This window comes from Microtus ochrogaster, chromosome 17, assembly GCF_000317375.1.
Source record: "Microtus ochrogaster isolate Prairie Vole_2 chromosome 17, MicOch1.0, whole genome shotgun sequence".
Taxonomy (NCBI): Eukaryota; Metazoa; Chordata; class Mammalia; order Rodentia; family Cricetidae; genus Microtus; species Microtus ochrogaster.
This window is the reverse complement of record NC_022019.1, coordinates 4188098-4210457: the sequence shown is the minus strand read 5'-3', so window position 1 is coordinate 4210457 and position 22360 is coordinate 4188098. Positions and strand designations below refer to the sequence as shown.

The window sequence follows — 22360 nt, the reverse complement described above, 5'->3', positions numbered from 1 at the left end:
GCTGTCTGTCTGTGTTCACCATGTGTGTGGTTTCCTCACAAGGCCAGAGGAGGGGATTGGATCCCCTGGAATTGGAGTTACAGGCGGTTGTGAGCATGCCTGTGGGACTATCTACATTAGGCTCATGGAGGTGGGGAGACCTGCTCACTGAGCAAACCATCATTCCCGGGGGGTGGTCATACAAAACAAATCAAGGAAGTTGAGCACAGGCATCCATCCCTCTCCACTTCTTAATTGTGAGTAGGTGCAAACAGACCAACTGCTTCAGGTGTCTGTGGCCCCGACTTCCCTAACAATGAGCTGAAATAAACCTTTTCTACCCTGAGAATTTTGTCAAGGTAGTCTATCACAGAAATAAGACAAGAAACTAAGACAACACTCAAAGAGAAATGCAAATTAAAACAGCATCATGGCTACATAGGATTCCAGCCAGAACAGTGACCAAAGAAAACAAAGTTCTCTTTCCATGGTGCTTCCACTGTGTTAAAAAAAAAAAAAAAAGTTGAATAGTTGACTATCTCCTTCCTGACCACCAGTAGCTGGGCCCCAAAAGATATAGCAGAATCTGAAAACTCTTCAGTCTCTCTGAGGTGATGTCTGCCAACATGTAGTCTGAAAGCCCTTAAATAAATATGGTAAGAAGCCTAGAGCCAAGGCACCCAAGGCTTAGTATCTTGTTGTGGGCTGCAAACCCCTAGCCCCTTGACCTTCTTTGCCTGCCTCAGACCCTTTGCCTGCTGGAGTGAACTGAGCAAAACAACTTGTTTACCTGTGCCTGCAGCTGCTCTGAGCACGAGATCCTGATGGCAGGGGAGTGGGTTCTGATGAGGCCTGAAGCTAAAAGATCTGAGAGCTGGCATGGCTATCAGTTAAGGATCCCTATATAAGCCTCCCTGGAGCACAATAAAGTTGGCATTCTTGTATCAAGGATGACCCGTGTCCCTGTGTCTGTGTTTGTCTCTGTGTGTGTAAATCTCCAGGCTCTTGCCTGAGACTCCTGGACCATACCGTAGTGTGTAGAGCAGATGTATTGATTTATATCTTGTTACTCCACACGTTCTGCAACACACATGCCCACATATTGCTCAGTACACTAAGAAAACACACACGAAGAAAAGTGAAGAGGGGATCCTTACTCAGCTGTAAAGAATGCAGGGATGACATTGGCAGGAAAATAGATAGAACTAGAGATTATCATGTAAGTGGGAAAAGCCAGACTAGGAAAGACAGTGGTCATGTTTTCTCTCCCATGACATGACAGTAGGAGGAGGATGCTGGGAGAGGACGGGGACAGCAAAGGAGAGCAATGGAGAGGAAAAGAAAGATTAAAAGACATGTTTTATATCATGTGCATTCATCTATATGATACAGAAACAAGTGGACTATCTAAGGAGGGAGGGAGACAGTGTGAGGGGAAGGGGAGATGGGGAAGGTAGTAAAGGGCAAATAGCAGCCAAGAGCACTGGGATTGATATATCAAAATGTCATAACTAAACTATTTATTTTATTAAAAGTAGATTTTAAATACAATATATTTTCATTATGGTTCCTCTCCCCCAAGTCCTCCATCAGAATCCACACCTTTTCTCTCTCATCATAAAACCAACAGGCAAATAAAGAATACTAATAAAATAAGATAAAACAAAAACAAACAAATTGAAATAGGACAAAATAAACAGAAGAGAAAGAGCCAAAGAATAAGCATGAGATATGTGTGTAGAAACAGAGTCACATATATTCATACACACGGAAATTCCCTAAAGACACAAAACTGGAAGCCTTAATAAATTTTCAAAAGACCTGTATAGTAATAAAAGAAAAAAATCCCTGTCAAAACCTATGGTAGTTTGGAAGAAAATGTGTTAACCGTGATGGGAAGACTGCCCGCTATGAGTGGTGCCATTCCCTAGGCAGCGATCCTGAACTCTATGAGTGGAGAAAGTGAGCTGAGTGAAAGTCTGTGTCTGTTCATTCTCTGCTTTTGACTGTGGATGTTATTAGCTGCTTCAGTTCCTGCCACCATGACTTCCTCGAAATGATAGACTGTCCCCCAGAACTGTGAGCTAACAAACCCTCTCCCTAAAGTTGCTTTTGTGAGGGTATTTTATCACAGCCACAGAAATGAAATTGAGTCAGTAAACCAATAGGTTTATGTTTAACTCTGAGATGCCTAGTTTCTTAAAATGTTAGCATTCTCTTTAAAGTGAATCTCTAAAATTTCTTATTTCAAGAGGGTCTTAATAAATTTTCTTTACAAAATATTAAGTAATTTTATGCCTTAAGAAAATATTCCTCATCCTCAATGATAATTCTTAAATATTGACCTCATGACCCTTTATAGAATTAATGAACATTATTACAATTCAATTATCATCACTATTGATTTTTTTGTTAGAAATATTTCTAGATGGATAAAATGTTGGAATAATATTGAAAAGTTAGTTTGGCCAAGGAGCTAGGATTATCCATGTATAGTTAAGAATGCCGTCAGAGTCCTTACCAGAATATAACACAAATGGCCTCAGCTCAGTTTTGATAGAATCCCCATGCCTGTCTGAAACTTCATAATCCATCTTTTCTATATGCATTTCTGTAGTGTTTGAATCTTCACCAGAACCACCCACTCAACTCTGTGTGTAGCACTTTAGGGTTTCATTGGCTTGTAGGAACATTTATTTTTGTATTTACCAACTGGTTCCAAAGGGTGCTAACCCGATGGTAAAATTACTCCAGCGATGACCTCATGTGTAAGCAATGACATGGATGTTCTGGGTTACATTTTTCCTCTCTGTGATAAAACACTTGAAAGAAGTAACTTAAGGGGAAGAATTTCTTTTGGCTCGTGGTTTGAGGAGGTAGAGTCCATCATGGAGGGAATGGCAGGGCAGCAAGGACTCTGACACTGGGAGCTTGAGATGGTTTGCTCACTTCTTAATAGGCCAGAAAGTAAGGGGTACTTGGGTCAGAACCTGGTTATAACCCGCATGCTCTCCAACTATTCCCGACAGCTAGGTCCCACCTCCTGAAGTTTGTATACCTCCCCCAAATAGTGCCACCAACTGGGGACCAACTGCCCAAATAAACGGACCTGTAGGGGACATTCTACATCCTTATTATAATAGGCCATTTATTTAAAAAAAATACCATTCCAACCTTTGACATAAATAATGTATTAGTGGAATTAACAGTGGATACATGATGGCTAACAGTCTAGAATTATGGATGGACTCTGTCAGAGTCACCGTGTGCAAATACATCAAAAGCTGAGGACTTTAGACCAAGGGAAGCAGTCACAACAAGAGAAACACAGTATCTCCCTTTTGCATGAGGTGCTTAGAATAGTCAAGTCCACAGAGGTGGAAAGTGGTGTGGTGGGTCCAGGCTGAGATGGGAAGGGGAAGATGAAGGACTACTAAAGTTCTTTCAGTTCAAAGAGAAGAAAAGCTTTGGGTATGGACTGTGGCAATCATCCAAAAGTGCTTGGGATGTTCAGTTCACCGAACTGCGCGCTAAAAATGGCTGATAGGGAAAATTATACAGATACCAAAGCTTTCTAACATGGTATGCAAATATGAATTTATCCTGTACTTGCATTTATACCATTCTTTCCTTAATGAGTAGTATACATGTGAGATATAATACACACACATGTGCACTCACACACCCACGTGCATGCACACAGGAAGAAGGGCACCTACAATTTGGATTAAATTGCCACTTTCAAGAATGCTTATTTCAAATTTCAAAGTCTGTTTGGGGCACTGTCCTCTTCCATGAGGCTTTGGCTTGTTTTTGGGTGGGGTAGGGATGGGTGGTGTAACAGAAGGGACCCCTCAGAGGGAAGCGTTTGTTCAAACGCCTGGGGTGGGAAGGGTAGCAGATGCTCAAGTCTGGGAGGCACGCAAGGGAGAGAAGTGCCAGGCCCAATCCTGCCCACATAGGGCCCAGGGCACCCACCCATCATCCCATCCCTGATGCGGAAGCAGCAGAGTGTATTGAACAGTGTTCGTTGAGCAATACCCCTCTGACAGAAGTGTGACCAGCAGACTCCTGACCAGAGGCAGTGTGGACAAGAGAGGAAGAGCCTTGAAACCACAACAAAGTTTAGACCTGCCAGGGCTTTGGACTTGCCTTGGGCGCTAATAAGCAATAACAAGTTAGTTATATGCTGAAAGCCCTGGCAGTAAAGGTGGCTAAGGCAGGAAGAAGTGATGTGGGGACATTGTGAGCATCTGTCTGCAGGCATACCTCTTTGTTTGCTATCAGAAAGCTTGTTTATATTGGAAGCAAACTCCTTACCAAATGTCTTCAAACGGGTCAGCTCTGACAAGGGGTGTCTCCACTGAGTGTTCAAAGAGAGCTCCTTCTGGCCCTAAACAAAGCCCAGAGATGTGTCAGAACAAAATACAAGAAATGGAATCAGCCAAATTAAACAGTCAGTCCAGCCTAGAGGTTGAGCATCCCTAATCCCAGAATCCAGAGTTTTTGAGGATAGGCTTAACCTTCAAGAGTGGAAAGTTCCAGCACTGGCCTCATGTGGTGGGCTCTAGTCAAAATGCAAGTTCCAGAAACCTCTATAATAGGGATGATCCAAGCTACAGAGCAAGTGAATTCTCATCCCTCTCGTGTCTATTCACAGACAGATATTCCAAATCAAAGTTTCTGGGACCTCAGACACTTTGTGTTGAACCCAGTACTGGTGGCTTCCAGTGGCTCCATTCTTCCCGACAGGCTCCCTTTAGATCCCTCCAATACACGGAATGCAATATTAACACTTCTATTTGTGTAGGGGATGTGCACGCTAGACTATTGCATCTTTGCCGCTAAGGGTCTAAGGTCAATTCTATAGATTCATTGAGCATTTGTGAAGGGTCCCAGGCTTCTCAGATGATGTAATAATCCTATTGTTCCCATCACTGCCACACTGCATGGCACCCATACTACCTCTCACTCTGTTCCCAATGTAAACACTTCAAACTGCTCCTTTCCTTCAAGCAAATGTTCTTGCAATAGTCTAGCTGTGCCTGCGTATGCCCTTCCCAGGTCCATGTGTTTCAGGAGTAGCTCTCTCGCTGTCAGCACGGTTTGCAGAGGCTGTGGAACCTTTAGGAGGTTGGGCTAGCTGGAGGCAGTGGGCTGCTAGGGGCAGACCTTGAGGTTCATTGCTTGTCTTGTTTCTGATCTGAGCTGTCTCTGTTTGGTGAACCTCTGAGATGCGTAAGCTGTGCTGGACCACCAGCTCCCTCAGTCATGGAGCAAGCAGGTCCAGCCTCTGTGCCTTCTCTCTTCAGTGGACTGTATCTCCTGAACTGTGAGGCCAAGTAAGCCTTTCCTCTGTCAGGTGGCTTCTGGTTAATGCTTTTTCACAGAGACAAGAAAAGGAGCCAATGCACTACTATGTCAGGCATTCTAGGGCTGAATCCAATAAATACAGACATAAAAGCCCCCGGGGCGGCTCTCATGCAGGCAGGTAACTTACACTGCAACTGCCCATGGGGTTTCCCATCTGCTTTCCTTACAATGCCACAATCTGAAAGGAACCCCAGGCTAGGGAGTGGGTCATCCTCTGTGATGGGGCTTGGGGGGGATGGAATCCAAGTTTCTGTTTACTCTTTTCTCTACACCCCGCAACGCAGTGACACTTTCCCAAAAGTTATGCTGACTTTGCACACATTAATCTTGGTCTATCAACAAGAGTAGATTAGTGTTGCCAACAAACTTGTAAACATCAGGAGACAGACCTACTGACAACTTGCATGCAGCCAGTCCAGAAATAGCCTTGAGGTTAAGAAAGCCAATGTTTCCTACACAGCTAGCCCTCAGCTCATAATGGCTCTGTGTTCCAATAACTATGTCATGAACTGATAATATCCCAAGTGGAAGATAACGTCTACCTGTCTATCAACCGTGCCAACTCAGCAGCACAGCCCACTGTAGATGAGGTGGCTCGGTTGTGTGTGCTCCAAGGACTGAGGAGGAGCTGTAGTACTGGCCACAGTAGCTGTCCAGCCATGAGGATGGGATGACGTAATGCTAGTCTAGGAAAACATGTACATTAAATAATTCCAGTTGGTTCCTACTAACTGTGTGTCATGTCTCCGTCATTCCAAGGCACACGAGTCAAACCATATATATTAGTGTACTCTATGTCAGATACTTAGTGACTTGCTCTTTTACTTACTGAGCAGTAAGTGTGGGGAGGGGGAAAAGAAGAGGGAGAGAACAGGTCTCACCATGTAGCCCAGGTCTTGAATTCGTGATCCTCTGCCTCTGCTTTCTGAGTGTTTAGACTACAGGCACATGGCTCCCTTCTCCCCTCCCCGTCCCCTCCCCCTGGCTTCAATTGCTCATCTCCGGTTTTCCCAGTATCGTTTGTAAAGAAAGGAAGCTGCTGCTTCCTCAGCAAAGTCTGCAACATTAGGTCATCACTTTGGAGTGTGCTTGGGAAAGATGCATATGTCACATAAAATAGTATGTCAGGGCTTGAGTCTACATCCTGGTAACACTGTGTGAGAAAAGATGCTATTGCTGATCTGATTAGTAGAGAAAAGTTCTGGAAGGGACTTAAACACACCTGCTGTTTGCACCTCTCGTGTTCTAGAAGCATAAAAAGCAAGTTTGCATGAGGTTCTGGAAATGTTTGTCACTGAATTTTTTTATACTGAAGGTGAATCTGGTAAAGAGCTTGGTTCCACTTTTGAATCAACCAGAGGAAAGGTTGTTTTGTAGGCACATGGGGTATTCAAGTATCTGAGATAATGGGGATCAAGCAGGTATGTGAACTGTACAGAAAGATGTGTAAGCTGTTGGCTACGGTGACCAGAAAAGAGACAAAGGAGAAAGGTGGGCAAAGCTCTATGAGGAAGGGCATTGTCTTTCAAATACAAACAGAATGTCAAAGGAAACACCAGGAAGAACATCAACAGCCAGTGCTTTCCCTTACAGAGTGTGGCGCAGAGTGCAGCACAGAGTGCTGCACAGAGCTATGCGTGCAGCTGCAGCCCACTGTCTCCACGTACCCGTTACCCGTAGTCTGCCCGTGCCGACCATGACATCCTGCTCCTCGGCAGTGAACAGTGGCTTGCCGTCTTCAGAAAGGATCTGAAAGCCCTGGCTCTGAACGTCTACCATTTGTGCACCTGAAGGGCCAGTCAGGACAGGGTATTAGAAGTGTTTGTTGTAAGCAGCATACGTTCCCTGTTTTCACAACTGCCCCGGCACTACCAAACCAAGGAACATGACTGCAAACCATGGCGTGCACCTCCCCATCCTACCACAATAATGTTTGTAATATAATGAATATAAATGTTTTGTTGACAGATATAGTTAGGGATTAAAGCTCCCAGTTTGCTCAGTTTTCTTTTTCTTAAAAAAAAGGTGGTTTTAGCTGGGTGGTGGTGGCACAAGCCTTTAATCACAGCACTCGGGAGGCAGAGGCAGGTGGATCTCTGTGAGTTCAAGGCCAGCCTGGTCTACAAGAGCTAGTTCCAGGACAGACTCCAAAGCTACAGAGAAACCCTACCTTGAAAAATAAAAACAAACAAACAAACAAAAAAACAAAGAAAAAAGAAAATGTGGTTTTACTTTTGGGTAGATATATATTTTTATCCTGAGATCCAGGGTCACTCGCATCTCTTATATATGTTATATTAATATTGACTCTGAATGATACATAACATTTTCTGATTTAAAAAAAAACATGGGGGAATAGGGCAACTTATGCAGTGCAGGCTCACCGCTTCAGTCATGCAAGAATGATGGGACGCACTGCACGTGGATCCACTGGTTTCCATGAAAAGAAACCGTGGTGAGACTGAAGGCAAAGGGGTTCCCGGCTCCCCACAGGCAGTGGAAAGGAAGAAGTGAGCAGAGGAGGGAGCCACCGTTACTGTTGTGGGCCTGCGTCTTCCAGAGACCCAGCAGGCTAACCATGAATAAGTTTTACAAGAAGAGACTTTCATTTGTATACTGGTGCCAGGTCTGCAACCAGGACTCGGGATCCCCAAATGTAGAATCAATCACATTCCTCAGAGGTTATAAAGGCAAAGCGCACTGAGTCATGTTCTGCCGAGCAGAAGGTCGTCTTGAGCAAAGCAAGTGTTCCTTTACAGAAGCAGAAAGAGTGGTTGGCCTTATGACCTATTACCTTGTATAAACAATAATTTTGTCAAAATTGGACAAGACCAGGCACTTAAAAAATCAACCCTTAACAGCCCTTAACATTTGGGAATCCAATTTTGCTTTACAGTTCTCTTAAGTACAGTAATTTTAGAGTTTGAAACATGAAGTTAGTCATCAACATAGCGTTAGTCATCATATGACCAGAACCATGTTTGTTCTGAGGTGTCTCTGCAAGCCACAGAAACATGGCTCATACTCTATAGCTACATACATCCATTGAAACATTACGTTCTCTGTCATTTAAATTCCTGTGTGTCACTTTTATTGTTTTCCAAAATATGTTGCCTTTCAGCTTAAAAAATGTTTGCTTGTTGTTGTTGTTTTGTGTGCATGTGAGTTCCCAAAGAGGCCAAACAAGGGTGTAGGGTCCCATAAAACTGTTACAAGACGTTGTGAGCCACTTGATAAGGGTTCTAGCAACCTAACTTATGTCCTCTGCAAGAGCAGCAAGTACTCTTAGGTACTGAGCAATTTCTCCAGCTCTTTCAACTTTTAAACATGAAAGATTATTGCTCAGCATTGTCCTGGGAATGGAAAATACCCCCATCTGCTATGTCATTATTAACTGTTTTTCATTTTGTTTTTCCTAAAAGCAGGCATCATGTACCAGCGGCTTTCCTCTGGATAAAAAATAATACTTTCCTTGCACCCGCATTCTGGAAACAATGCAGTGTAGGAATATTCTTCTCTATTTGTGAGAGTGAAGATGGACGCATTTTTATTTTCTGCTCCACAGAACCTCTTTAGCTGTTCTTTCTGATCATTCTGTTGCTAGTCTCGTCCTCCTGGCAAACATGGACTCCTTGAGTGAAGGAAGGTAGATACATCACTGATTTCCTGCCCATCTGTGGTACTGATTGCAATGTGGGCGTTTCCATTTGGGGCTTCTCTGAGTAGGACTGAGTTTGTCCCCACTTTATAAGGTGGTTTCTGGAATAATTCTACCATATGATAGGGCACTCAATCTTCTCTATGTAGAGCAAGGAGAGATCATGTGACTTTAAGAGAAAAATGTTGTTTCTATGCAAATCACTCAGGACTCATTAGGGATAATCAGGCTGTACTCAAAACAAACAAACAAACAAACAAAAAACAACAATAAAACAAAACAAAACCCAAAAACTTGCAGAAAAAAAAACCCGGATGAAAAATGACTAGTTCCCATTTTCATAATAACCATGATGCCAATCATCACAGAGCCTTTGGCCCTTCGGTTTCTGCTAACTCCCAATGGCCCTTGCATTATTAATGCCTTACCTGTACACATAAATTTTTATTTGGGTGCTATTAAACTGATGGTTATTAGATCTCAGTATGTGCAGGCACCCACCACAGAGTCAAGGATTTGATTCAGGATACAACTCAAGGGGGAAGGGGGGAGAGCTGAAGTTCTGTATTAACTTTAAATGACTGTGTTTAAGAGATCTGTAAAGCAAAACCGTCTCTAACCTGCAAGCTCCACTTGCCCAAGGACAGATAACGTCCAGGAATGCTGGGACCTGTTGTTCAGGTAAGATAACAAGCCACAGGCTTTCACTTTTGTAAACAAGGTTGGTTGTCCAACTGCACAGGATGTGCTTGATCACACAGAGGCAGGAGGTGTCTAGACAGGAAATACATCAGGATGGATGATTGCCCCCTACTGGATGAAGGTGGGAAATACATAACCTTGTGGGCTTTGCCTTTATGAGCACCTGACTAACCTAATTCCATGCCATTCTCTGGGAATCCTGGTTATGAACCTGGCCAATGTTCATCTCCTGGCCAATATTTAATAAAGCTTACTTGAATTAGATAATCATGGATTATCGTTCTCCTCACTATTTTCAAGTTTAACGCTATCCCCCCTCCACACACACAAACCTTTACACCGTTTTCCTGCCTCTTAGTGCTAACTGTCCTCCGTGCACAGCATGAAGGTTGGAAAGCTCATGTTTTATTACTTATAAATAAGCTCGCAACTCTTTAGAAGAAACGTCCATCTGCTTACACCCTCCATGGACTTGAAACAAGTGAGGTGCTATAAGGATGTTGTACTCACCCACTTTCACCCGGCCCGTGACCTCCCCTTCTGGGTTGCGAGCGCTGACTGTCACATTCTGAGTTGACTGCAGAAGCAGAGATGAGTCCTGGAAAGGATTTCCAAAATTAGCACGATCTACCTTTATGTTTGTATATAGTTGATATGTACACTCTCTATGTCAGATCCTGGGATCCTCGACACTTGCAGCCAAAACTAAATAACCAGAATAATATTATTTTCTGGGTATAAATGCATTGACTTTTAAGAATAGATTGTAATCATCCTTTGAGTTTATTATGTTTGAAAATAATGCCCTTAATATTTTAATTAGTTCTCGAGGAAAATAGGTTCTAATTAGTGTTTTAATTTTTGCCAAGGCATTCACGGTCTTTGTTGTCATTGTTATTTATGTTCAAAGCATTTGTCAGGGATAAATCCAAGTATGGTTAGATAGTCTACAAGAATACCACCTGTTTATTTTCAAAATGCAAAGATTTCTCGCAATAAAAATAAAAAGTCTAACACAGAAAAAGTCAAGTCCTGCAGGACTCCTCAGCTGTGTGGTCTGAAAAAACTGGTCATTTAGAAGGTGGGAAGGGTGGAAGAGGTTGGGGGTGAAGTGGGAGGGGGGAGGAGGCTGGGAGTGGCATGGGAGGGGAAAGGAGGCTAGGCATGGGGTGATGGGGGAGGAGGCTGGGGTGGGGTGGGAGTGGGGAGAAAGCTGGGGGTGGGGGGGCGTGGGAGGGGAGAGGTGGGTCACTAGTGGGTAGAAGTTACAGCCCAACAGGAACAAGAAGACACTGGGGAGTGCTGTGGGGCAGCAGGGCCATAGCTGACTGCAATGCACTGCACATTTCAAAGGCTAGAAGACATCACTTTAAATGTTTCCACAATAAAGAAATGCTAAATTTTGGAGGAAATATGTCTGACCTCATTTAAATATTACCCAATGTGTGTGTGTGTGTGTGTGTGTGTGTGTGTGTTCAAACAGCCCAGCATGCTGAGGCTACTTAACTCAGAGCTGAAGCAGTTAAGAATAAAATCTTTATAGCACATATTCTGTAAAGTAAGATCCATGGTTCAGTTGTTAGATAGGACATAGCATGAATGTGTTAGATAGGACATAGCATGAATGTGTTAGATAGGACATAGCATGAATGTGTTAGATAGGATGTACCGTGAATGTGTTAGATAGGACATACCGTGAATTTCTGTGCTAAACCATTACTTATTTTTCAAAAGTGAAACACAATCTTCTTACCACTCTGGAGCGTATTTCTTTGACATACAGTGGAAATAAAAACTCCGATTCCCCTTCTAGGCGAAGTCCATCTTGTTTAACATGCAAGTAACCCATTCCTATCTGTTAAGGAAAAAGAGACATGAAATTTTCTATTGTTTTGTTTTTTGTTTCTTTTGGACAAACTAAAACTACACATGCCTTTCTATATATTCCTTTCATTTTTCTGTATTTCTCCTAAATGTCTACTTGAAACTTTAGTTGTTTTTATTCATTTTTAAAAAAACCTTTTGCAAGCAACAAAGGTCTATTCGGGAGATGCATATATGATTTAACAAATCATGTTATGATAAACATCTAAGACCTGTGCCCATATAAAAGGAAATAAAATCTTATTATAACTGCCTTTCTTTTAAAGACGTGGATGATGGATGGATTGCATGTGAGCACGTATGTGCCACAGTGTCTGTGTAGATATTAGAAGACAACTTTCAGGAATTGGTTCTCTCCCTTGACAATGGGGGTACCTAGAAATCCAACACAGTTTGTCAGGCTTAGTAGTAAGTCCCTTTGCAGACTGAGCATCCTTCTGTGTGGGGACCAGATGAAGCTGCCAAGTCTAAGTCTACCCTCTAAGCATAGCAACACAAGGTCAATGGAGAACCCCTTACAACAGTGGTTCTCAATCTTCATGTTGCTGTGACCCTTTAATACAGTTGTGGTGACCCCCAACCATAAAGTTATTTCATTGCTATTTCATAACTATAATTTTGTTACTGTTACGAATCATAATGTAAATATCTGATATGCAGGATATCTGATATGCAACCCCTGTATAAGGGTCACTTGGTCCCCAAATGGGTTGTGACCCACAGGTTGAGAACTACTGCCTTATAACAGTCCCTACAACAGGGATAAAAGTCCTTCCAACAAGGGCCAGACCCACCTCGTATAATCCTTTCCACAAATTCAGAAATAACTGATGTGAAGCCCTAATTACACCTGCAGACTTCTCCATCCTATAAGGTAACTGGAGGAATGCTCCATCACTTTCACCATCTCCTATTGGACGGCACAAACCATAGGCCCGCCCATACTCAAAGGCGGGACTACGGGACATGTCACTCAGTGGGTGGACATCATGGAAACATCTTAGAATTCCGCCAAGTAGGTTATTAAGAAGGAAACAGGGGCATTTAAAAGTAAAGATTCGTAGCAATATAAACGCATTTGTGGTTATTATGATAATCACCCAGTTGATTTTAGAAAACAGTGCAGATCATTGTAAAGTTAGGATTCGGTACTGCATTTGTAAGCAACGAATATTTTATGTGACTATGAATCTGGGTCCACAAAAATAAGGCTAGCACTTACTTAAAATTCACAAGCAAAGTACATTGGGCATAAAGCCATCTATTTTATACCAGAAGGGACCCCAGAATCATTTGTACATCAAGGGCAGTAGAAAAGAAGGAAGTTGTGGTGGTTTGAATGAGATACTCCAACAGCTTCAGGAAGCTGATGCTTGGTCCCCAGTAGGTGGCGCTGTTTGGGGAGGTCTAGGAGGTGTAGCCTTGCTGGAGGGAAGTATGTCACGGCAGATGGGCTTTGAGAGTCTACAGCCAGCCTCATTTCCTTCCAATTCACTGCCTCTGTCTTGCATTTGCCATTGAAGATGTGAGCTGCCTGTTTCCTTCTCTGCCTACCATGCCCGCCTGCTGCCATGCTTCCCCACCATGATGGCAGAGCCCTGGCCACCTGGAACTATAAAGCCACATAAGCTCTTCCTTCTATATATTGCCTTGGTTACAGTGTTTTATCACAGCAATAGAAAGGTAACTAAGGCAGAAGCAAAGGGCATTGGGATAAACACTCCAAGCTTTGCACTGAGTTTTACAATGTTTTTTCTTTTAGAAAAATTCATTTTGAATTTCGCTGCATCTCCTTCTGACTGTAACATTCTAGAACATGTCATCATTACTCTAAAGGGACACAAAGTTATTGTGAAGGGTCCCAGAGGGCCTCTGAGGGGCTTCAATATCAGCAAAGAAGAGGCTCAGGCTTGACGTGTGCTGGAGAAATGGCTGCCCCCTACTGCCAAATGTCATGGAGACCGTGATTCAGGCACTACACTGGGCTCCATCCCAAGATGAGGTCCATCTGTGCTCAGTTTCCACCATCAGGCTCACTGAAGAGAATGACTCTCAACTGAAATATCCAGGGTGAAAAATATATTGTGGGGTTCTGATGGGGAGCAGTTTTGCTATTCTGGGTCTCAAGCTCAGGAAGATGAGCTAAGTCTCGAAGGAAATGAGATGGAGGCTTGTTTACCATTTCAGCTGCTTGACAGTGTGCTGATTTCTGTGTGTGAGGTAGAAAGCATGAGTTTCATCGCTGTGAACAGGAATACGTGGGTTTCCCTGCTTTGCTTCCACTTTGGTGATGGGATTACAGGTGCTTGCCAACATTCCAAGCCCCAAGCATATTAAGTTTTTCTAAACCCGTGAACATGATCTCTGATTTCCTCCCATCTGTTTGATCGATGTTTTACAACTGCAGTGAACAAGCGTTTACCTCCTTAGCTTTTCACTAGATATTTTATTCTTCAGATGCCACTGAAAATAAGATTGTTTTCTGATTTCCTTTTCAGGTAGTTTGTCATTAAGGGCAGAAATGAGGACCGAGGGGTGTTATCTGTGCATTTATGTCAGTTTTAGCAACACCCGGGGTGGCAAGGATGTGGAAACAAACTATACATCTAGGAGACCCAGAAGGACACATGGGGTATGACTGTCACGTATGTGTGAGATCTCTGAACACGCGCACTCAAGAGACTGAGCACTAGAATGGTTCTTACAGGGGCTGGGGACTTGGAATGGGATGACAGATAAAAACCTATGAGTTTTCAGATCAGTGCCTACAGATGTGCTAACTCAGACATGCCTATTGTTAGTGAGGTTCTATGTACAAATTTCATCAGTAGAACTGATAATACTTTCTTACCACAATCAAATGAAATTTAAAAGCAGAAATATCAGGTTAAAAGGTTTCAAGGCAGAAAAAATTAAAGCATGAATTAATAAACAATTTGTAGTCTCAGTGCTATGATATTTCAAAGCAAAGACTCAAGCTTGTACCCACGCAACCCGTATGGTGAATGCCACTCCACTGCAGGTATAAAGGCCAGGTGATGCTCAACAGTTCTGGGTTAGGGCCCAGCACCTTTTGTAGATTAGGACTTTGTGTCTTTTATCTTCTGAGCCCACAAATGTGAATGGTAGCTTGTCTCACTCTGTTAAGGTCAGCACTAAAGACCCTGTTCACACACCTCCAGTAACGCATTCCTGTGAGAGGAAAGCCACCTCATACATCAAACGTGATTGAGAGTGCAGCCTGTGCCCCGCATGAGGTGGATCTGAAGTCGCTACTGTCTTCTTTGTCCAAGATGTGCGTTGTCGTAGAAATCTGTACAAATGAGTTCTATAAACTGCACAACTGTGAAGCGATAGTGTGCATCTGGAGGGTGTTTTGTTGTGTGCTATAGCATTTAAAGCAACCTTCAGTGCTTTGTGCCTAGCTGAAGTTAGCCTCTGGCTACTCCAGACTCTTCCATAAGTTTCCCTGTGTTGTAGACTATTATTTTAATATGTGTTACTTTTGTTTATGCTGTGGAACATTTGTTTAATCATGTAAAGATGTGTTGCTTTTGTTTAGGCTGCATTTGTTTAACTCGATGAAGCTGTGCTTCTCTGCCTGTCTAAAACACCTGATGGACTAATAAAGAGCTGAACACGCAATAGTGAGGCAGAAGAAAGGATAGGTGGGGCTGGCAGGTAGAGAGAATAAATAGAAGGAGAAATCTGGAAAAGAGGGAGAAGCAAGAGAGCAAGGAGAGGAGGGTGTCAGGGGCCAGTCACCCAGAAACACAGCTGACACAGAATAAGAAAGAAAGATAAGGTATACAGAAATAGAGACAGATAAAAGTCCAGAGGCAAAAGATAGACAGAGTAACTTAAGAAAAGCTGGCTAGAAACAAGCCAAGCTAAGGCCGGGCATTCATAAGAAAGAATTATGTCTCCATGTGTATTTATTTGGGATCTGGGAGGCAAGCTCCCAAAAAGTAAAGAGCAAAAGAGTTAAAGAATAAAAACATACAACTGCAGTCTCAGTCATGGTGTTTATCGTAGCAACAGAAAAGTAACTAGTACATGTCCAGATGCCCTGCCTGCATAAAGGGATGCTGGGCATTGGTACCCAGTACTGTCATGGCTGGGCATTGGTGCCCAGTACCATCATGACTGGGCATTGGTTGCCAGTACTGTCATGGCTGGGCATTGGTACCCAGTACCGTCATGGCTGAACATTGGTACCCAGTACCGTCATGGCTGGACATTGGTACCCAGTACTATCATGGCTGGGCTTTGGTGCCCAGTACTGTCATGACTGGGTACTGGTGGCCAGTACCATCATGGCTGGGCACTGGTGGCCAGTACCGTCATGACTGGGCATTGGTGCCCAGTACCATCATGCTGCTACATAGATATTATCTTTACAAATTCTGACCCAGAAATCATATCCTATACTGTCTAATGTTAAATACACTGATATTTGTAATGTCAACTTACATGTAATTTATAATAATAATTTCTAATATATTTATAGTAAATATACTTATAGTACTCTTTACTAAATGTTATTCAAAAGTGTTTTTCAAGCTACAATTTTAATTTTATGAGTATTTTACCACAATATAGAAACACAAATGTTTATTATGTGAGAAGAGCAATGGTATTGACTGGAACCATGGCAGGACAGACATAAGGGCACAGAAAGGCAGGATTCCCTGAGTGCATGTCTCACTGAACTGCAGACATAGCTGCCCTTCTTTGGAAAGAGCACTCCGACTAAATGTGAAGTTCTTGGCAGTAGTATTTTTATCTCACTGGATCTGTCTTGCCAAGTTAATATATTCTACATGAATTAATTAATTCTAAATTAATGGGTTCTACATTAATTTATAGAATCCCATCCCCAAATTCACAAAACAAGGACTTCTTGGGACATAGCTTAATGGTAGAGCACTTGCCCAACATGCAAATGGCCCTGTGTTCAACTCTTAGCCTACAAAACAAAGTGTACCTGAAATATCAAGGCAGATAAAATTATGCCATTATTCTTAACAAATGAGAAAGCTTAGAATAAAATAAATTCCTTCAGACTGCTAGTATTTTATTTACTAAATATGCTGTGAATATTGAAGTGTTTGTTCAGTATTCATGCACATCGGATCAGAGTGTTTAAAACATGCAGACGTTGCATTGCTCTGGCTTGGGCATGGTGTAAGTGTGTCCCTCCAAGGCAGTAGTTCTCAACCTGTGGGTCACAACCCCATTTGGGGTTGGATGATCCTTTCATAATGGTCATCTAAGACCATCAGAAATGTCAGATGTTTACATTAAGATTCATAACAGTAGCAAAGTTACTTATAACAATGAAAATAATTTTATGGATGGGATCATCACAGCATGAGGAACTGTATTAAAGGGTCACAGCATTAGGAAGGTTGAGAGCCACTGCTCCAAGGCTTCCTTTGTGGGAAGTTTGGCAATTGGGGTGGCAGCTTTTTGGACTTTTAAGGGGTGGGTCCACATGGAAGGTTCCGGAGTCAATGGCGACTTGTACCTGAGATATTTGTCTGGAGCCCTTGGTTAGCTCCATAGGAGGGTTGTGATAAAACCCCAGCTGGGCCCCACCCAGCCTGGCTGGCTTTTGCCTGCTGATGTGATGCTTCCTGTCCCATGCATTCCTGCATTCCCACCAAACATCTTCAGGTCCCCATTAGAGCTGAATCTAAGCCCTTAAGCCTCCAAAAGCGTGAGCGGAGTTTTCTTTAGACTCAGCTCTAAATGGTCCATCTCTATAAAGTCCCTCCCCCAAATGGCTTGGGCATCATCAGGGAAGGGGAGGCCGGAAGAAGGGAAGAGCTGGAGGATGAGGAGGAGTGCTGAGCACTGAGAAATTCACAACCACTGTAGCTATCTGTACGAGACCAAGCCGGCCAAAAGTCTGGCATCGATGGATAGATGACCTCGGGGTCACACCCTTCCTGAGGAACTATGGCAGTGGATAAACTGCAGAGGGAGAGAGAATCACTCTTCCTTTGCATGTGGCTATTGGTAGGTAGATTTCCCATGCTCCCCACACCCCTGTATGTGTGTGCAGCACTAATCGGAGTTAGTGAGCTATAAAAATAATGACATGAAGTTGGGAGTTGGGTCTGTTAAGAGAGATATGGGGAGAATTGGAGGGGGGAGATGGGAAGAATATGATCATATTCTAATGTATACATACATAAAGTTATCAAGAATAAAGGAAAAAATTAAACAAAAAACTGAATGAAAAACAAAAATTATCTTCTTTAAAGCAAACATATTCCTGCATCAGGTATTTCATTCTGGTAATTAAGTAGATGAGGGCAGGTGTGCAAACACTAAGCCTAGAGGCCTGATGACATTAGGAAAATCTGTGATTTAGATAGTTCTATAGACCATATTCTACAAATGGCCTTTAAGATATCTTGACTCAATCAACCACAAATTCAAGAGTAGAATTTTCATACCCTATAGAGAAAATAACTAATGAAAAATATAATGCAATAAGGGCCCAAAAGAAAAAAATCAGCACACTGTAGTTTAGAGTATGCAGAGAACAATTCCAGTAAGCTATGAAAATCCTGAGAAAGACAGGAAGTGTCTATCTATGCACTAGTAAGGCAATGATCCAGCATATCTGGAGCATGCTCAGGAAAAGACAGAACTCACCGGAGAAAACCACATCACTTTCAGAATCCAGACGGTGAGAGCGAGGTTCACAACAAGGAGGGCGAGCAACAGAAGAACAAATAGGTAGAGGCAGCGTTTCCTCCAGCCGTAAATCCCGATCTTGTAGACGTGCTGGTTCTCGGGTCTCTCTATGTGGGTGCCCTCCGTGACCGTGGTGTACTGTTCTCGTACCATCTTCTAGGGGAGTAAAGGGGGACAGGAGAGGGGGGAGGAGGGAGGAGAGAGAACTTAGTTGCCAGGACTGATTTGTTATGAGTCTAGAAAACAAATTTAGCCCAGACTTGAATTTCTAGAAGTGATAATTTTTAAAAAGAGACCAGAAGCTGGGTATAGTGTGCACACCTGTAAGGCCAGGGCTCAGGAGTGCAGGAGGCAGGATTCAGATGAAGTCTTGGTTATATAGGGAGACCAAAATCAGATTCATAAAGCTCTGTCTCCAAGGAAGAACAAATGAGGGGGGGGGGTGTACTATTACTTTGAAACATGTCATTTTCAGGAAAATATTTAACTTGTCATTTAAAATAATTTGGATGTGATCAATTCACTTAAAATCCAATGGCCATAATTTTTCACACACACACACACACACACACACACACACACCTATGGCTTTCAAAATGCTGCAGAGCTGAACTTGACATTGAAGCATCAACCTTAAAGCCAAGTTATCAAAAAAGGAACAAAAATCAAGCTGGTATCCAGACTTTTTTTTTTTAACATAATTACTCAGTTTGACTCTGAGTCGTTAAATTATGTTTTCCTTTACCTAAATGATTCAGAATTATGAATGATGTTTTAAACAGGATGCCTGTGACACCTGTCTTTGCCAAGAACTGACATACGTTAAGATTATAATATGTGTGAGAGTGAATGTTTACAAATATCACTTTTATGAACAAAAGAGTTCTGGTTAAAAATAAATCCTTTATTTTACCTTTACACCAAGTATAAAAGAAAATGTTATGGAAGAGGTCCATGAAAGTCGTGAGTGATGATGACTCAGACCGGAAACGGCGCATGCGCATAGCACTCGAGCGGGTCTCCTCCCTGACACCTCGTGCATGGGGCGTACGTTCATTTTTAGGGTGATTTGGAAGCAGCCATACTGAAAATGAAAGATGTCCAGATAATTCGTTGTCTGTGTTTAACTTAGTGGTGGGCACTTCCTCCATGTAGTGACAATGCGGAAGTGTGTTTCTGTCACAAAGAATTTCCAAGTCCTCAGGACTGACCCTGCATCCTCTGGACAACTAGTGCTGGCAGCTTTACCGGGTGCTATTAGCTCAGTTCTCTGATCTCCTTCAGTCTTCCTTATAATCCTGCCTAATATCCCTGCCATTCTTTCCCATTTCTGATGAAACAAATTATCCCAAGCTGAGTGGCTTATATACGTGCTGTTTCTTGCAGTCAGAAGTTCAGAAAATGTATCTGCAGGACCAAACTCAATGTGACCTGGAGGATCTAGCTGAGAATCTGCCCCAATCTCTGACCTCCATGCTGTTTCCTCCTACACATCTTCTCTGACTTGGCCATCCCTGCCCAAACCCTAAATCCTACCTTGTGTTGGCTTTGGACTCCCTGGAGAACTCAAGATCACTTTTCCACCTCAAGAGCCAGCACTATCACATATACCAAATTCCTCTTTCCATGAAAGGTTGAGACATTCCCCGATGTGGGGTTTCCCTCTGTATGCTGTGAATATGTTTTATTACCACTGGTTAATAAATAAAGTTGTTTCAGCCAATGGCTTAGCAGAGCAAAGCTAGATACGATATCTGAACAGAGATATATAGAAAGAGTAGGTTGCATTAAAGAGATGCCAAGTAGCTAATGAAGGAGAAAGACACCAGCCAGAACCTTACCCGGTAAGCCACAGCGTCATGGTGATATACAGATTAATAGAATTGGGTTAATTCAAGATATAAGAGCTAGCTAGAAATATGCCTGAGTCATTGGCCAAACAGTGTTATAATTAATATGGTTTCTGTGTGATTATTCAGGTTTTATCCGTTGGGAAATGAATGAACAGTCTCTGCCTGCAATTCCCAGGTTTGGAGTGTTAGGCATAGACATCTTTGGAGGCTATTAATCTGTCTACCATAAAGTATGACAAAGCTCAGGATATAAAACTGAGAAGGAATCAGCAGTTTAGAGCCCTTGCTAACTAAGGACCTGGGCTTGATCCCCCAAACCCACATTGTATGACTCACAGTTCCCTATAATGCTAGTTCCAGTGGACCGATGTACATACACAGATATAAACTCTGGCCCACACTAAATATAAATGTTACAAAAAACAACCAACATTCACCAAAGCATTTGTGATTCTCAAGATCTGAACTCCAGTCAAAGTGCATGCATGGCTATTGCCCCAGCCCTGAGATGGGCTTTCACAACTTTCTGTCTCTATGCTGTCTCTTACAGTACTCTGCCTGGGAGTACACCGCCATGCCTTCACTGCCACCAACAGGGTTCCTCCTGCCTTCTCCCTGACCCCTACTGTTCCAGCCCCACAGGTTTTAGTGAATGTGTACCCTAAGTGTGACTCCTGCCTCGGCAGCTGCTGTCCTCTGCTCAGAAGGTCTCCCAGGTAACAGCACCTCCCTGCAGCCCCTGCTCTGTCACGCAGCTGAGATAGTGCTATGCTCCTTCCTGCTGAAGTTTGCCCCACATCACTTAGTTCTATAGGTGATGCTGTGTATTTTATCTGGGTATTTTTCTGTACTTGATTCTGTCACCACATATGAGTCCCAAGAAGGTAGGGTTCCGAACTGTTGGGCCACTCTGTTGTGCCCCAGCACCTGAACAGCATGTGCCATTATTGTATGAACTCAGTAAATACTTGTTGAATAAGCCAGCTATATTAGATACACAAACCCCCCAGAACATTTTATTGAAATTGTAGCTGGATACAGAACAATAAAATGTGAGGGGTCTGAGTTGTCTCATTTGTATGCATATAGGTGATGGGGAGACTCATATATACATATGATCACCACTCTCACAGGCACATCTCCCTAGAAAGAGGAACCTGGGCTTGAACCATCCTCGACTTATGGCCACTCTCCTCTTCATAAAGGCATCTCTCACACGAGAGTGTGTTTATGATATGCAGCTGGACAGAGATGGGGTTATTGCATGCAGCTGGACAGTGAGGCAGGGCAGGATTATTACACACAGATAAACAAGGAGCTGTTATACACAGTGAAAAGGCTGAGTAGGGACAGCCAAGGGCAGGCAGAGAAAGCTATGGTGGACATTTTCTTCACACAGTATCAATACCCACACAGAGACCACTGGGGCAAGGCTTTGCCATTCCTCTGAGCCTTGCCCAGAAAGGCCTTGCCTTTTACTGTGGGTCTAAGGCATTAGGGTCATTGATATGGGTGGGCATTATCAAACAACACATATTCTCTCAGGACTTTACTTACTCCTAAAAAAATATAAAAGACTCCTATATGATCTTCTCCAGAAAATTCCCTACATGACAAAATTAAAAGGCCTCTGAAGGGGAAGAAATGACAAAGTGTGGCAAAGGTTTTACATCTGTCATAGGCCACAGAGCTGAAGGTAAGGCAGTTTCATCGGCTTCATTTTTGCCAATAGTCTGTTTCCTTCACAGCCAGAAATACAGTTTCTTTTTCTCCAGTCTTAATTACTTATGATAAATCTCAAGCCATACCTATTGCATCAAACAGTAAACACACGCACACACGCACACACACACTACAGATTGTCTACAATGTGTTAAAAAAAAAGCCACTGCAGAGTTGAAGGATCTCCCAAGAGGACAGGGAGGCAGCATGGGAGCTGATAAGGTGGGGACGAAGCTCCTCAGTGGTCACGTGACCAGCTCCTCTGCTGGAGATGCTGAGGCAGCTGATAGAGTGGAACCCAGACCCAAGAACCGAACTGTAGGGCTTTGTCATAGGGCCAGAGAAGGACAGAGCTACACAGATACTGATTGGGAGAGGAAGGGAAGGTAGAAAGAAAGAATGTATGACCTGAAGGAATGGAGAAGAGGCAGAATTAGCCTCAGGGTTCTGTCCTTGTTTTTTTTTTTTTTTTTTTTTT

General features: G+C 42.9%; 1 protein-coding gene across 1 annotated transcript in view; it reads right to left on the bottom strand.

Annotated features, from left to right (window-relative positions):
* Sgcg (sarcoglycan gamma) overlaps positions 1 to 22360 on the bottom strand; it is a 30383-nt gene that overhangs the window by 6452 nt on the left and 1571 nt on the right. The window contains exons 2-6 of the mRNA XM_013349225.2: positions 18266 to 18463; positions 11466 to 11567; positions 10223 to 10310; positions 7020 to 7139; positions 4300 to 4372 (exon numbers count right to left, since the gene is read on the bottom strand). Coding sequence (XP_013204679.1) covers positions 4300 to 4372; positions 7020 to 7139; positions 10223 to 10310; positions 11466 to 11567; positions 18266 to 18460 — 578 coding nt within the window. The 5' untranslated portion in view covers positions 18461 to 18463. The remainder of the gene's footprint in view (positions 1 to 4299; positions 4373 to 7019; positions 7140 to 10222; positions 10311 to 11465; positions 11568 to 18265; positions 18464 to 22360) is intronic.